At 46.5% G+C, this 16,214-nt stretch overlaps 1 protein-coding gene and 1 pseudogene across 1 annotated transcript; both read left to right on the top strand.

Annotated features, from left to right (window-relative positions):
• The first annotated feature begins 3,200 nt into the window (after window positions 1–3,200).
• Window positions 3,201–8,621, top strand: RRM2 (ribonucleotide reductase regulatory subunit M2). The gene is made up of 10 exons (XM_058802058.1): window positions 3,201–3,376; window positions 3,462–3,539; window positions 3,933–4,067; window positions 4,169–4,285; window positions 4,789–4,922; window positions 5,581–5,675; window positions 6,415–6,548; window positions 6,933–7,037; window positions 7,167–7,280; window positions 7,670–8,621. The coding sequence occupies exons 1-10, from the start codon at window positions 3,248–3,250 to the stop codon at window positions 7,820–7,822; spliced, it is 1,194 nt and encodes a 397-aa protein (XP_058658041.1). The 5' UTR covers window positions 3,201–3,247; the 3' UTR covers window positions 7,823–8,621.
• Window positions 8,622–14,705: 6,084 nt separating this feature from the next.
• LOC131555464 (uncharacterized) lies at window positions 14,706–15,679 on the top strand (annotated as a pseudogene).
• The last annotated feature ends 535 nt before the right edge of the window (window positions 15,680–16,214 follow it).

Raw genomic sequence — 16,214 nt, 5'->3', positions numbered from 1 at the left:
ATTATGCCATTAAAATGCCATATGTGGTCATATACTACCTGAGACTTTGTCCTGAGAGTTGTAAATGTTGAGTAAGGACCCTGAATAGGCAAGAACTACAGTTAAAAAAAAAATCAAGGTATTGGGGATGTTAACCCTGTGAGAGTTTTGCTTTCCAACAGCCCATTATCTCCAAGAGGCTGTCAGGTAAGCAGGTGGCTAAAGATGGCGCTGCAAATGAGTGGGCTGCACTGGCAAATGTGATATCCAGCCAGAATCATGCTAATGAAGACTTGTTTTGTTCTGCTCTAGATTTCTCAGTGAAGCAGCCTGTTGAAGTGCCTAGGCCCTGCAGTTCAGTTTTTGCAGTTATAAATCCTGGAGTAAATGGAGGGTGACCACCTCTCAACAGGCAGACAGCTACGGGGGGAAATTATTAATTCAAATTTTTGAAGTTTTGATCTGAGTCCTTAGGTTCAGATTGGTTCTGGAGGGATTTGGAGCATTCTCCTCAGCACAGCTGGGTGAGGAAATGCTGGGGCCTACCTCCAAACCTGCTGGAGAAAGTGGAGGCCATTCAGACCACTGCTGACCATCTCAGAGATGTTGGCTGGTGGCCTCTCCCGCTCACCTACCCTGTCTCAGCTTTTATTCACTTGGATTTCTTTGTGTTGCATGTGGGACTCAGACCACAGCAGGGGCCCTTGAGCATGGTGCTCTGTACTAATATCAACCCTATCAGCTGAGCAGTGGGTGAGAATTTCAGGATTTGGCATGGATGAATGTGGCTGGATGAGACCACGCAAACAAACCAGGAGAAAACCATCAGCAAACGCTGAGTCCTCAGCTAGTGATGAGTCAGTTCTCCTCCCTGACTTTCATCAGACCACTTGCTGCAGTGGTGGGAGGCAGTCAGCAAGCTGGAGTCACTGTCTATCTGTTCTGCAGGCAATCTGTGTTAAAATGGAAGAAAAGCAATCCTGTGAGCAAGGAGAGCCCTGCCCTGAGCATTACCAGCAGGTCAGTGGGCTCAGAGCCCCAGAACAGCCAGCCTGAGGAAGCAGACAGGGGCTGGGGACATGGGCCCTGGGGGCTGTAGGCTGTGCCTGGGGGGTCAGGGCTTTGCCATGCTGGCACTGAGGGAACCACAACAGCAGTGGCTGGGCTAGAGGCTGAGCTCCACGTGCAGCTGATGGGAATGTCAGGGCCTGGCTGGAGATGGGTGTTGGGACCCAGCATGGGGGCCTGGGGGCACCTCAAGCAAACAGGGTGCTTACACAACAGCCCACTCCTGCCTCACCCAGACACCCCAGGCTGCTCTTACTTCCACCCAAGTGTCTGAATTCCTGCCAGCTAAGGAGGCGAGAAACTGATACAAGTCTGGGGCTGTTTGTTTTAGCACACAGTACTGAGAAGCCATAAAGGCAGAGCATTCTTTCACACACCCGAAGAGAGGGCAGGAGCTGACATCCCTGGTCACTATCCCTGCCATCCCCGATGCTGAGCACTTCAGAGCAGGGCAGCAGCTTACTGCCTTTAACCCATCTCTGCCAAAGAGCTGCTGTGAAGATGTCACTCCCAAAATGCAGCTGCATCCCGGAGAAGGATGCATGTGAAGGGAGGAACACTGCAGCTGGGTTAAACTGCTGTAACAGAAACATTCAGCATGGGCGCTCATTTCTAAACACCATTTTGTGGCAGATCCAGCAGGACAGAGCTGCAATGCTTCCTCACCGACACTCTCTGTGCTCTCCCTGGTGCTTTTTTCTCCTTGCAGAGCTATTGTGCTCAGGACAAGGCTTTGGTGCCCTGCCACGGGCTTCTGAGAACAGGAGCTGGACTGCAGAGATAGCACAGCTGTGGCACTGTGACAGCCCTTGGCCCAGGGCTTGTGGTGGCTTGGAGGTTCTTTGCTGGGGTGGGAGGGTAAATGAGTTTGGGTGGGATGGGGAGAGTGCTGCTCCAGCTCTCTGCCAACTCTCCCAGCAGATCTAGAGGTGGCAGGAGATGATAGGGACACTGGTAAGCCTTTTGGGAGATGCCTGGTACTCCTGCCTCTAGGACCAACTTCCTGGAATGGAGCAGGAGTGTGTTTGTGCCTGTCCAGGCTGCCTGCTAGGATTTTGGCCTCCTGCTAGGGGTTTTGTGGTGCTCACTCTCCTGGGATGGAGACGTATTTGTGACTGACTCTGACCTGCTAAAATGAATAATCTATTTGAATTTCCAGTGTCAGAGGTGCTGCTGGAGGAGAGTACTTTTGTTTTTCTTCCAAACCCACAGCAGTAAATTTAACATAGTCCCATTGTATAGTTCTGCTCCTGCTCTGTCTGCCTCTTCTCCAGCCAAGCACAGCACAGTGCTGGGCCACGTAACTTTTCGTCCCTGGGAACACGTTGAGGTGACAGGCACCAGTCCAGGCCATTCTGCATCCCATGTGACTGAGGGGCCTCCAAGTCTCATGGAGCTCTTGGTTCATTAAAACTGCTTCAGGGAAAACATTTTAGCTGACAGAAGCAGACCCCTTGTGAAAATGGACGAGGAAATCAATGTTGCAATTAAACTAATAAAAAAAAATGCTATGCTGGCTTTTAGAAATTATGAATATTCACCTCTTCTTCATACCTATGTTCTCCTTTTTTTGTACTATTTATTTAAAACACATGAAACCGGGTGGCACACGGATTCATTTTCTCCAGGAAGCCAATTTCTGCCTCTGAATGCAGGAATGTGGAATTTCTATCCAAATTCAGGCATCAGTGCTGAAAGTGAAGATGAATGGGTAGGTAGGAGGGGCCAGAAGCGGAGAAAGCAAGGCTCAGTGCCATTTCCAGCTCTGTACCCCAAGCCCGGGTTCCGTTCTCGTACCCAGACACGAGTTGTGGACTGTTGCACGGCAGCCGAGCCTTTCCCGGGCAGGGCGCGGCGCAGGTCCCGCACTCGGAGCTCTCCGTGCAAGAGCTGCCCCGGCGGGGCGGGACCGCGCGCGCCCTCCCGCCTTCTCCGCGCGCCGTTGGCGCCAAAGCGAAGGGCGGGGCCCTTCCTCCCGCCGTCGCCGCGACAATGGGAGGCGGGGCCCCACCCGCGTCACCAGCCAATGGGAGCGCGGGGGCGGGCGGAGGTGGGCGTGGCGAGGGCTGTGAGTGGCCAGGCCGCCGTTCTGGCGCCAACTTCGAAGGGCATATAAAGGCCGGCTGAGCGCTAATTTGTCTCCTGCCGCCATCCCGCCACCGCTGCTCCTCCTCCTGCTGCCGCCGCTGCACTCTCAGCCATGTTGTCCACCCGCACCCCGCTCGCCGCCCGCCACGACCAGCCCCAGGCGTCGCCCAAGAAGATCCAGTCTCCTATGAAGAGTCTGTCGCCCATGAAAGGCTTGGCGCTGAGCAACAAGGAGAACACGGTGAGCTCCCGCCCTCCCTCCCACCCCCCCACCCCCCTGCCTGGCAGCGCCGCATCGCGCTCACCCTGCCCCTTTCTCCCCGCAGCCCCCCACGCTCAGCAGCGCCCGTGTGCTGGCCAGCAAGGCGGCCCGCAAGATCTTCCAGGAGGGTGACGGCAATCCGGTGAGTGCAGAACGCCCGGGCACCGCGCCCGCCCTTGTCCTGTTTCTCGGAGGCTCCTGAACCCCCGTTCCACTCTTGTCTCCCCATCGGTGGTGTCTCCTTACTGCCCCCGTCCGAGCCCGCTGGTCCCCGCCGGGCACTGCACTTCCCCCCGGCCCCTCTCCCTCAGCGGGGGTCTCTCCACCCTCCCGGGCACTTTTTCTCCTTTAGGGGATCTCTCCCGTCCCCCCAGCCCCTCTCCCTCGGAGGGTTCTTCCCGTCCCCCCAGCCCCTCTCCCTCGGAGGGTTCTTCCCGTCCCCCCAGCCCCTCTCCCTCGGGCTCTCCCCGAGCTGCCGCCCTCAGTGTCCCGCCGCAGCCCGGCCCCGCCCCGAGCCGCTCTCCCGCCATTCCAGGTGCCGCGGGGCGTGGAGGAGGAGGAGCCGCTGCTGCGGGAGAACCCCCGCCGGTTCGTCATCTTCCCCATCCAGTACCACGACATCTGGCAGATGTACAAGAAGGCCGAGGCCTCCTTCTGGACGGCGGAGGAGGTGAGGGGTGCGCGGCCACGGCCTCTCCTGCCGCTGCCCGCAGCCCTGGGCAGGGCCTTCCTCTGGAGCACCCCTGCCTTAATTACCCTGTTATGTTTTAGGTCGACCTTTCCAAAGACCTCCAGCACTGGGAGTCCCTGAAGCCTGAGGAGAAGTACTTCATTTCTCATGTCCTGGCCTTCTTTGCTGCCAGTGATGGCATTGTCAACGAGAACTTGGTGAGTGTGTAGGAAGTCCCCACAGAAATACCACTTTGGGTAGATAACAAGGTAATTCACATGTTCGGGTTGTTTGCTGTGGCTGATCCAGCTGGTTTGCTGGATCACGGAGTGCTACAGCATTGAGAACACATGGGGCTGTCCTGTGTTAATTACTGAATTGGGGTTGGGTTTGTAATCTTGAAGTTTGCCCATCCCCATTGGGCACTGAGTGCTGTCCTGCAGCAGCACTTGGCTGTTTCACAGCCCTTGTTCTGCTCCTACTCTCTGCTCTTCCTAATGGGGGGTAAGTAAAACTAAAACATTGTCCCATGGGGCCAAAGAATACCTTCTGACTTGAAATTCTGAGGGGTTGCTGCTTTGTGTATTGCTGTTAGCAATCCACATATCTGGAATTAATCTGAAGATTTTTGTGGGCTGACCCATAACTGATCCATACAGCATTAATGCATCTAACATGGAAATCACAAACACTTTTGCAAATGCTTATTTATTTCCTCTAGGTGGAGCGGTTCAGTCAAGAAGTGCAAATCACAGAAGCTCGCTGTTTCTATGGCTTCCAGATTGCCATGGAAAACATACATTCAGAAATGTACAGTCTTCTCATTGACACCTACATTAAGGACTCACAGGAGAGGTTGGTATTGCTTGATGACGAAAAGTTCAGAACTCAGTAAATATTCAGAATTTAGCTAATGCCTGTCAATTGTTCTCTGGCTTTCAGGCTAATTTTAGGATGTAAATTAGGCTTATATAAAAAGCCACTGCTGTTTGAGAGCAGCTTTACTTCACAATATCTTTTTCATCTGAGGTGTAAGACCTTGCTTACATTAAGAGTGAAACTGGAATCACTCAGAACTGAAATAAAGAAACTACACAATGTGAAGGGTGGAGCAGTCAAAGGGAGTATATTTAATTTTAAGTGAGTTTTACTGTTACTTAAAAAGCTTGCTGTATTATACCTATGTGTGAGGTCTGATGCCTTCATACCGTAAGGTGGATCCTGGTTAATCTCTAGTTTGGACAGCCTTGTCCAAGAGCACTTGGTGAAACAGTTCTCCCCTTGATAGCGTAATGGTAATTCAGGAGAGCTGGTGCTGATGTGATGGGTATGGAAGGAAAAAGGAATTGATTTGAACAAATAGAGCTACATTGGTGCCAGATAAGAGGGAGAAAGACAGTTACCAGGATGAAGGTGTAGAGCATGTTTAAGTGATCAATACTGTTTATGGCAGTGAATCCTCATTTTGCTGGTTGTGATGATGTCTTATCCTAATGAGTTTTATCTTTCTCAGGGAATTTCTTTTCAATGCTATTGAAACATTGCCATGTGTTAAAAAGAAGGCAGATTGGGCCATGTGCTGGATTGGGGACAAGAAAGCAACATATGGTGAGTACATCTATTGGAAACAAAGTGAAATTCCTCTCCTAAAGATGGAGGAACCACCATTCCTCCAGACTTCCCAGTTAGCAGGGATTGTTGGTGTCAGAGAGAGTACCTGCTCTCCAGTATAAGACACTGGTGTAATTCTGAATGTGAGGAAAACAATTTTCATTTTCAAATGAGCTACTGACAGGAGATCTTTGTACAATTGCTGACATGATGAATGATAAGGTCATGTGGCAATCATGTGCCTGACTACATGATCAAACTGTAAGTTGGTGCCACATGTCAGGACATGTCATGGCCATCTATAGGCAGTAGACATGTCTGGCTGGGGACTGTAGCTCCTCTGCCTTGGTGATTCCTCCTGTCTTGCTTCAAAGGTGAGGTGGTACAAATCATTATTTCACTAGTATTGAAACATTTTTCATGGCCAAAGATGAGCAGAAATCAGCTGCCAAAATGACTGCTCCTTTTAGTGAGCCATCTGAAAAAGGATAGTATTGAGGGTTGACCCAGGGGGAAGGAGCCTTGGCTTCAGCTACTTAGGGGCTGCTCTGATTAGTTCCTATTTCCTCTCCTGTTTGTTTTGTTTAATGATCAGAAATCTTCAGTAATTTCTAAACACAGCCCATAATACACTTAGGCAAAACCAACTTTATTTGCTTTGCAGGATACAGTTGGCAACTTTTGTGTATCAATCCTGTTTTTCTCTGTGGTATTACCATCAATCTTCTCTCAACAGGAGAACGTGTTGTGGCCTTTGCAGCTGTGGAAGGAATCTTCTTTTCTGGCTCTTTTGCATCAATTTTTTGGCTGAAGAAAAGAGGATTAATGCCTGGACTCACTTTTTCTAATGAACTCATCAGTAGAGATGAGGTATGAGTCAAATTCTAGCAGTTAAGATGGTAATGTGCCACAGTAGTTCAAACTAATGACACTCAGTTGGAGCCTGTATTGTAAAACAGGAGTATATTTAGAAACAGGCAGGCTATAAAGCTCACTAAAGTGTGTAAACATGTGTCATTGTGGATCTTGCTGAAGCCTGTGAATGAAGTTAGCATTTTACTTCCTCTAAAGTATTAGAGGGTTCTCACCAGTGCTCACAGCTGCTGTGCCTCACACTGGCAGAACTTGCTTGTGATGCCTTCTGGTTAGGCAGAAAGTTGTCTGTAGGAAAGAGTAACCTGGCAAAGGTGATGCCACTTACTCTGTTCTCTTAAATCAGTGTTCCTGAAATAATTTTCTGGAACTTTTTTCCAGGGTTTGCACTGTGACTTTGCCTGCCTCATGTTCAAGCACTTGATACACAAACCGTCAGAGGAGAGAGTAAGGGAAATCATCATGAATGCTGTTCTCATAGAACAGGTAACTGTCTGCCTCTTGTTTAGGAGCTCCATTGCAATCAAACAAAGCTGGGGAGCTGTTGGGTATAAAACTAACCTGGATGATAGAGTGAATGCCAGTTTGTGTACATGAAATGCTTGTAATCTGCAGGAATTCTTGACGGAGGCACTGCCTGTGAAGCTGATTGGCATGAACTGCACTTTAATGAAACAGTACATCGAGTTTGTGGCAGACCGGCTTATGCTGGAGCTGGGATTTAACAAGGTGAGGCTCTAATAATACACTGAATGTTTCATGGGGAAAAGACAATGTTAATTTCCTCCAGAAATCCAAATCCTAAACTGGCTACAGCAATATTGTTTTAACTTGTAAAATGATTTAGCAGTTCTGCTGCTGCATTCTGTTTGGAGACTCACAGAACAAAGAGCAAAAGGATGCTGTGGGAAAAGCTGTCTTAGTAGTTGTGCTTCTTTAGCTGCTTTACTGCAGCTAAAACAAGACAGGAACAAATAGAGTAGAGAAGGCTTGGGGCAGAGATTTTTGTTCACTACATAGTAAGGCTGCTGATGGCTCCTTCCAGCTGGTCTCTAAAGCTCTTGAATACTGAAAATGTGAGCACCTGTGGTGACTACAGAATTGCCTGTGTGTTTCAGATATACAAAGCAGAGAATCCTTTTGACTTCATGGAAAACATCTCTCTGGAAGGCAAGACCAATTTCTTTGAGAAGCGAGTAGGTGAATATCAGAGGATGGGAGTCATGTCCAAGCCCACAGACAACTCTTTCACCCTGGATGCAGAGTTCTGAGTGACCTGGGACCACGTGCATTCATTGCACCCTGCCCTGCTTTCCACAGGGAGCACTCAGTGTGTGCTGAGTGAGTGTGCCCTGATTGCTGTACTGAAGTCCCACTCTTGTAAAGTGTGGGGATACTGGTGTACTTTAGAAGGCTGGCGTAGCTCCTGCAGTAAAACCCCTTTTAATTAGATTTTACCAATGGTATTAATGCATAGGATGCTCAGGTGTATCTTCCAGCACATGCTATTCCACTCCATGAAAGATACAGGTACTTCTTTCTGCAAGGTGGGAGGTTGTGGGCACTGACCTCTGGCTTCTGTTGTTCTCACCATAAACAGAGGAGCAGTTATAAAATTCCAGTTGTAAATTTGTTAAATAGTCTAGAAAACTCTGGAGGCAACTACGTGATGACCTCACTGCTTTTTTAGCAGGTTTTAAGTTTACCATTTTAACTATTGTAATAGTTTGTACATAAACCTGGCACTTTAATGTTTAAAATAAACAACTGTCTTGTAATATTCAGTTATAGTAAAATGCATGTCAAAATCTTTTGCAGCCTGACCCTTTCATGACTTGTGCTTCTTTCTGGTATGTAATTTAAAGATGGTGCTCTGAATTAAACTATTCCTCTTCAAATATATCAAAGAATGGGAAGAAACTTGGTATGAAAGCTGAATAACTAAATGGGATATTCTGGGTACTGAAAAATAACATGTAGCTGACTGGCGGACTTGATTGCTTTTTCTTGAATACCTGGGAACAGTATCTGATGTAATAAAGAGCTGGTTGGACTCAGCGTTGTACTGGCTTCAGTGTTCCAATGGGCAAAGCTGTGTGCTGATTTCCTTTTGAATTGCAGCTTTTCTGAGGAAATGCAGGGTCTTCAGGAAATAGCTTCTTAGTCACGTGGTTTATAGATATCAAGTGAAATTGTTGTGCTTAGCTCTGACTTTCAGACTGACTGCACTAAACAGATAATGTTTCAGGGTAAATTCAGCTAAATCAGGCTGGTGCAGTGTTCTGAGCTTTTCATCATGCCAGTTAAGTCTTGGTTTTAATACTTAACAGTAGTGAAAACAATGTATGCACTGCACCATGGTTATTCCACACTAAACAGTAGAAAAAATGAGTCTGCTTTATATAACTGTGTGTGTGTGGTGTGAAGGAGTCCCTCTGGTCTCAGAGTTCCTGGAAATGATCTGCAGTGAGATGAGATGACAGTGGGATAGACTGAAAATGGCTACTGCCTTGCCTCACAGAAGGAGTTTATCCATTATTCAGTCTAATATTCAGCAAGGAATGTTCTGCAAGCCTTGCTTTCCTCAAGCACAGTTGAAATGAATAGGCTTTATAAAACTCAAAACCTTTTCCTTCACAGGAAAGAAACTGGAGGGAGTTTGCTTCTTGCTGCTCAAGTGCTCCCTCTTTTAAAGCACAGTATTTGTGGTGCTTCTTTGGGAGTGCTGCCTTGGTGTAAAATTAAGAGGCTTGCTGGGTTTGCTCCTGATTGCACTGAGGGCAGTGGTGTGTGACTGCTCTTCCCCTGTGTGTGAAGCTAGCAGGATGCACAAGGCAATCCTAGGGAGAAGACCCCAATAATTTAAAAAATCCTATCCTCCCAAGTCTGGAGTGGAAGATGGAGGAACTGACAGCTCTAATAATGGCCTTGCAGCACTGATGCTGCTAACAGGTCTGTGATTGCAGTGGCCTGAGAATAATGTATTAGGAGCTGGAATAGGATGTGCTAAATTGGACAGCCAGACACATTATTTTGAAGCATTGAAATTTAATGCTTGTTTCTGCCTAAATACCAGCATTTCCGTCTCAGCAAATTGGGCTTAGTGCTTTTTTTTGGCTTCTCTCAGCAGTCAAAGCTTTGATCAAATTAAGTGATAAAAGTATCAGAAGTCAGAATGTTAAGGCTATATTGTTTGGGCACAAAGGAGACAGTGATAAAATACTGAGATGAGTTTAGACCCGAGTATGATTTAGCAGTATTCAATTTATATTCAAATCTGTTAATTTATGTACTTAGATGATGTAGAAAAAGGGTAAAACCTCTGATCTATGACTAGGGTCTACCTGTATTACAGCCATCTCTTCCCATTTGATTCTTGGTATGTGCCAAGGATCAATATGCAAACAATTGGGGCAGAAAGATTTAATCTGCTGTCTGCAATCCTGGGAAATAGGAACTGCAACTATTTTCAGCATAATATAGGATTGCTAGGAATGGATATGAGGGCCAAGTAATCAGTTTTAATGGGAGGTAGGAAGAACGTTCCTTTTAGCCAAGCATTGCTCTTAGGGGGTAATAGATACTGTAGTTGTGCACCCGTTAGAGATGGATTACATAAGAATGAGAAGTCATTCAGCAGGAGAGCAAGGCTTGCTGTGGCTGCTGGTAATCTTATTGCTGCTGATGTCTAAATGCCTTAGGTTTGGTATGTGTACCTGCTGTAATGCAAGGCAGTTTTTCCTGTACAGTCTGGAGAAAAGCTGTGCATCTGAATTGATCCCACCTATTTTAATTCTCTCTTCTCACAAGGGTTGAAATGTCTTGCTGTTGCTTAGTTTGAACAGATTATGTCCAAGTCTTGATGAAACACTTGTTTACTGAAAAAGGATTACTTTCCAATTTGACACTTGATCTGCTTAAGAATTGAGGAGATAAGTCTTTTTTATTTCCTAAAAAAAAAATAAACTAATACTCCCTCAAATAAATTTCAGTGAAAATTGAAATGGCCCTTTGGAATATATTTTGAAGGGGAGATGGAAGAAGCAGGAGTGATTTGAAGTGATGAAAGTGCAGATGTTTCTCTTCGTGAGTGAATCAGAATGGCTGTCTGCAATTGCCACAGAACAGTGGAAAGTGATTAGGCTAGTAGAGGAAAAAATACTGAGGGATAAGTAAAACTGGATGTGTTTGATGATGCAGCAGCAATGCTGTAATGTCAGTGGTAAATTTATGCATAACTGATCCCTAGCTACCCCCTGTGTTTCTTTATTGCTGTTAAAATTAATGGCTTTTAATAGCTGCAGATAAAATGGGAGAAGAGTAACATCAAGCATAGTTTTCCCTGTTACATTTTTTAGTGTGATTTGTTAAGGAAGACAAACACAGGGGTTCAGGTAAGAAAGCTTCCATCACTCCTTAATTGACACATTTTCACTTCACATTATGTGTCAAATGTTGAAATCTTGACAGTGATTGACAATGATAAGAAGCAACCCAATGACAGCCATGTCCTCAGGAAGTAACTGCAACATCAGAGTGTAACAAGTAGAAAATCCCCTGATTTCTCAAATTTCCTGGGGTGATTACAGGAATTTGTGCCCAGAAGAGGTCAGAGAACAATTGCAGCTGCTCGTGCTGCAGCAGGGCGCAGTCAGCCTGTGAATCTGAAGGCACATTAACAGTGGTGTGAGCCCTGAAGGGGTAACCACTTCCTCCACACCATTTCTCAGTCAGAAACTTGGCCAGGCAGAAGCAGGGAGTGAAGGGAGTTGTCTTATCCCAAGCCTATTTTTCACAGCCTGCTTTATCTTAAGCTGTTGATTACGTCTTGGAGCTTTGGCTCCTCTTTTTGTGCAAAATGTACTATGAGATGTAAATGCTTTCATCAGGACAGGTTTAAGAGCTGCAGAGTTAAGTCCCATGTCCTGTTTGCTGATGGACAGATAGTTTTTTATTAGGAATTCATCCCTTGGGACTGTTCCTGGGATCCTATGAGCCTGTCTTGGTTTCTGTGGTAAAACAATCCTTACATTAATGGTGAAATGAATGGTGAAAGATGCAGCTAATAGGAAAAATGTCTAATATGTGTCAGACACTGGTTTTACATTTCAAGTTATGCCCAATGGATTTTTGAAATAATGATAATATTGATGCTTCCTGTGCCTGCAGATAAATGAGGGGAAAATCCCTTTAGAGAATATCTCAGCCCCCAGTGATATCTTCCTGATATCATTAATCAGCAGATAAATGGCAGTGTTTGTAATTTAGTATCTGCTCTTAGAGACAGGTGTGGGACCCTGGATTGGGTGAAGAAGGAATACCAGCTGTTAGTCTCTCTCTTTTTTTTTTTTTTTTAACTTCAACTATCTAGAGAAAAATACCTTAGTGAAATGTTCTTTCAATTCTCTCAAATAACCAAATTACTCCTGCTTTTCTCCTGTTTATTTTACAGTATGTAGTTTGTGCCACAAGTGACACCACTTTGTTCATACAGCACTTAGGAGCATTTCCCCGATGCTGAACATGTGTTGAGGTTTTTCTCTTGGCCTAAGGGTGAAGACTCCAGTTCTGGATAAACTCAAGTGCTTCTGAGCTGCAGACTGAGAAAAAAAATATCCCAGGCCAGTTTCTGCTACCTGTCACAGGTAAGTAATTTGTGTTTTCTAATTACTATAGGACGTAGCTGAAAGTAGGGGAGAGTTTGCAGTTCTTAGGTATCCAAATCTTGAGTGCTGAGCTTGCAAAAAACCTTAAAAATGTTGAGCTGTATTTCTGTTCTTTTTGGGGTCAGGGGATGCTGCTACTTCTGTTACAAAGTGCTGCTGATACAATCAGGGATGGCTTGGGTCATTCTTGCATGCCCTGGATTGGGCCTAGCAGAGAGTTGAGTTCGATTTTTTGCTAGATTTTCATTTTAACAAGGATCAAGTCAATGGATTGCCAGGTAGCTAAGACTTAATGCTATCCAAACAAATTGTGGGGTAATGAAGCCAGTCATGAAGACTGAGGTATTTGGCCCCAGAGAAAGATGCCTGCAGGTATTGATTAGCAGAAGGACTAATATTCAGGCAAATCATTTCTTGCAATCTAAGTATCTCCTGCATATATTCCTGGAGAAAGGGCACCTCTGGATCCCTGGCTGCAAAGGTGCAGCACCAGGGAAGGACAGTGCATTTCTGTTCATTCCACATTCCTGCTTCATGTTCATCTGCATCTTTGGCAGATGAGCACTTACACAGCTTTTAATTTCACATTTTGTTGGTGGTTTCTGATACCTTTAGCCACATTGCCAGGTGTTTTTCCTATCCTTCTCTTAGGTAGGGAGCTGCATACCTGTTTGTCGTTTCAGTCAGAATGGTGCTCCCCAAGGTGTTCCCAGTGCTCTGACTCAGAGGCATTTGTGAGCTCAAGTGGATCCAGGGCAGGCAGCAGCAAACACCAGCCCTGTGTTGCTGTTTTCCAGCATCCTTCTGCAGCCCTGTGGGCTGCTCTGCTGCCAGGGACTGCAGGGAGTCTGCTTTCTCACTGGTGTTGGCCAAAGCTTCCCTGCTTCTCTCTGGAAGATGTTGCCTCATTAAAATGAAAATATTTTGTCAGCATTTATCTCCCAAATACTCAAGCAGGAAAGCCGTGATGTGATTCAAAACCAAGATGAAGCATTTGGCTTCAGCAATATTTTTTGAGGTGGCTCTAGCACTTCCTGTAATGATTTTGGTTTGATGTGATCCAGAAGTTTGCAGTTAGTACGTTTAAGTGCTTCAGAATGGATCTCTATCTTCCCAGCCCTGGATCTCTGCTCTGGGAAACATTGAAATGGAGTCTTCTGATTAAGGACACAAACAGCACTCATGAGTTGCCACCTGCTTTAGTTTAATCCTGATTGTATAAGTAGCAAAGATTATGGTGACAGTTGAATTTCCCTATGTCTGTCTCTTCTTGGTATTTAATTGAATGATTTATCTCTTCTTGAACTTATTTTCAAGGTGAACCTCAAAAAAGGAATACCAAAACCCCTGCACTTCCTTGCTTTAAAAGTTAACATTCAGCAGGCAGCAGTGGCTTGGCAGGGAAACTGTGGAGCAATGAGCAGCTCTTGGGTGAAGGTAAGAAACAGGGCTGGAGGCAGGGAGTGTTTTAGGAAGGGACATTTCAAGATAGGGAAATATTGGCTGGGGCAAGTGTTTAGTGTCTGTTCTGGCTGTAAATTTCTTCAATGTCACTGAAATGCAATGTCAGCTATAAGGAGGACCAAATGTAATTCACTCATAAAAGAAATTGAAATATTAAGTGTATATTGGATTTGGTAATAACTTTAGGCAGAACACACTAGGTTTATTGGAGGGTTAGCAATAACTTTGCTGTTTCAATTACTGCTTGTGAAAATTGCATCTCATTCTATTGATATAACTACTGCAGTTACTCTTGATAATACTATAAATACATACAGATATACAGACTTTGGAAAACTTATTCTGATCAGGGTTTATTGCAGTGTGTGGATTAAGACTGGCAAACGTTAGGCGACCTAACAGGATTATTTTGAATACACATTTTCATAAAATGGTTATCCCTTGTCAAATTGAAAAGCTATTTACTATGCTAAATAGGCTAATTTTATGGTAAGTTTTTAATTTTGCCACCTTTCCATTATTTAGCTGTGATGCTGCATTTGCTGCTAAATCCCTGGGATTATACGTGAAGAGTTGGATGGCTGGGTTGCATTTAAATTAATTAAAGCAAAAATATTTCAAATAAAATGTTAAATATTGCTGTGTAGATATTCAAGAAGCAGATGTGATTTCACCACTTATATCCCCAAATAACACATGCAAAAGCAGATTGTGAAACATTTAAATATGCCCATACACTCAAGTGTAGCTTTGCAGGCTCCCCCGGGGAGGGAATTTCGTGTGGTTTAGGGAAAATTGTTCACCACGATGGAGTAGTTTTGTTTGAAGAAGCCTTTTGGGAAAGGGTTTTCCAACGCCAGTCATGTCCCAGCTGGTCCCAGAGGCTGTGTGGAGGTGGGCAGCAGGACAGCAGGGTGCTGCTGTGCCCCTTGGGGTGGCACAGGTGGCTCTGGAGGTCTCCGGGCAGAGAAGGGTGTTCCCATGCCCTGGTGCCTGCTCACACCCCACTGCTCTGCCACCTCTCATGTTCTCTGTCAGCAGTCCTGTGCAGCAGTTCGTGCTGTGGCACGTTCCCTGTCGCAGGCAGTACGCGTGGCTGTCACCAGGGGGGCTCCTTGGTAAGGAAAGCAGCGGCTGCTCCAGCAGCTCGGTGACAGTGCCGAGCCCGGGCTGTTTGCGCAGTGCCAGGTGGCTGTCACACCTGGGCAGAGCTGCCTGCAGAGCCCTCCCTCCCTCCCTGCCTCCCTCCCTCCCTGCCTCCCTCCCTCCCTGCCCCTGTGAATGGGATGTGCTCCACGCTGCCTGCTTTGCTGAGCGCAGGGCAAGAGGCTCCATGTGCAAATCCTGCTGTGCTCGGGAGGTCATGGCAATGGGGTACAGGCTGCTGGGGTTTTTGGGGGAGCTGCCTGTTCTGCGGCATGGGTGCATTTCTTATGAGCTCACAGACACGGCACTAAGTGGCCTGGTGGCCAAGAAGGTCAGTGGCACCCTGGCCTGTGCCAGGAGCAGTGTGGCCAGCAGGAGCAGGGAGGTCATTCTCCCACTGTACTGGGCACTGGTGAGGCCCCACCTTGAGTGCTGTGCCCAGTTCTGCCCCTCAGTTGGGAAGGACATTGAAATGCTTGAGTGTGAGAGAGGAGGGCAATGAGGCTGGTGAGGGGCTGGGAACACAAACCCTGTGAGGAACCACTGAGGGAGCTGGGGGTGCTCAGCCTGGAGAAAAGGAGACTCAGGGGTGACCTTATCACTCTCTACAACTTCCTGAAGGGTGGTTGTAGGCAGGTGGGATTTGGTCTCTTTCTTCAAGCAGCAACTGACAGAACCAGAGGACGCAGTCTCCAGCTGCACCTAGGGAAATATAGGCTGGATATCAGGAAAAAGTTTTTCACGCAAAGGGTGATAAAGTACTGGAATGGTCTGCTCAGGGAGGTGGTGGAGTCACCATCCCTGGATGTGTTTAAAACCAGACTGGATGGGACACTCAGTGCTGTGGTTTAGTTGAGGTGTTAGGGAACAGGTTGGACTCAATGATGTTTAAGGTCTCTTCCAACCCTGTGATTCTGTAAATGTGCATTGTAGTGCATTGTATGGGCTAATTCACCATGCAACACGACAGCAGAGGATAGGAGTGGTTTTCTTGTAGATGTGTCATGTATTTTAGTGAATACCAGACCTCTGTTTGTGCTCTCTCTTATTCACTTCTCTGAGAGCCCTTTTTGGACTGTGCTGTGCTCTTTTTGGGGTGCTGGGGCCATCGCAAACAAGCAGTATAGCTCCTGTAGCAAAGGACTTCTTAAGGTGCCACCCCAAGTGCCCTCAGTGGGAAGAGATCCTAATGTCTGTTAATCTTAACTCCTTCCCTCAGGAATCAAGGTCATGGCTCTCCTTGAAGCCTTCAGCAGATAAAAGCAGTCCAAGCAGAAAGGGGGATTTAATGGGGTGAGAAGAGAGCAGAGAGGGGCTTTTTGTTCTGTCCTACAGATCCTCTAATTGGGGTTGGTTCTCAGCTCAGGGTAGTGTCAGTCCAGGAGTA

Source organism: Ammospiza caudacuta, chromosome 3 (genome assembly GCF_027887145.1).
Source record: "Ammospiza caudacuta isolate bAmmCau1 chromosome 3, bAmmCau1.pri, whole genome shotgun sequence".
In the NCBI taxonomy this organism is placed as follows: Eukaryota; Metazoa; Chordata; class Aves; order Passeriformes; family Passerellidae; genus Ammospiza; species Ammospiza caudacuta.
This window is presented reverse-complemented; position numbering and strand designations above follow the sequence as displayed.

Coding starts and splice junctions, on each gene's coding strand:
- RRM2 (XM_058802058.1), top strand. CDS start 3,248: ATGTTGTCCACCCGCACCCCGCTCGCCGCCCGCCACGACCAGCCCCAG. Junction 5,676..6,414: donor GGACAAGAAAGCAACATATG/GTGAGTACATCT, acceptor TTCTCTCAACAG/GAGAACGTGTTGTGGCCTTT. Junction 7,038..7,166: donor ATGCTGTTCTCATAGAACAG/GTAACTGTCTGC, acceptor TGTAATCTGCAG/GAATTCTTGACGGAGGCACT.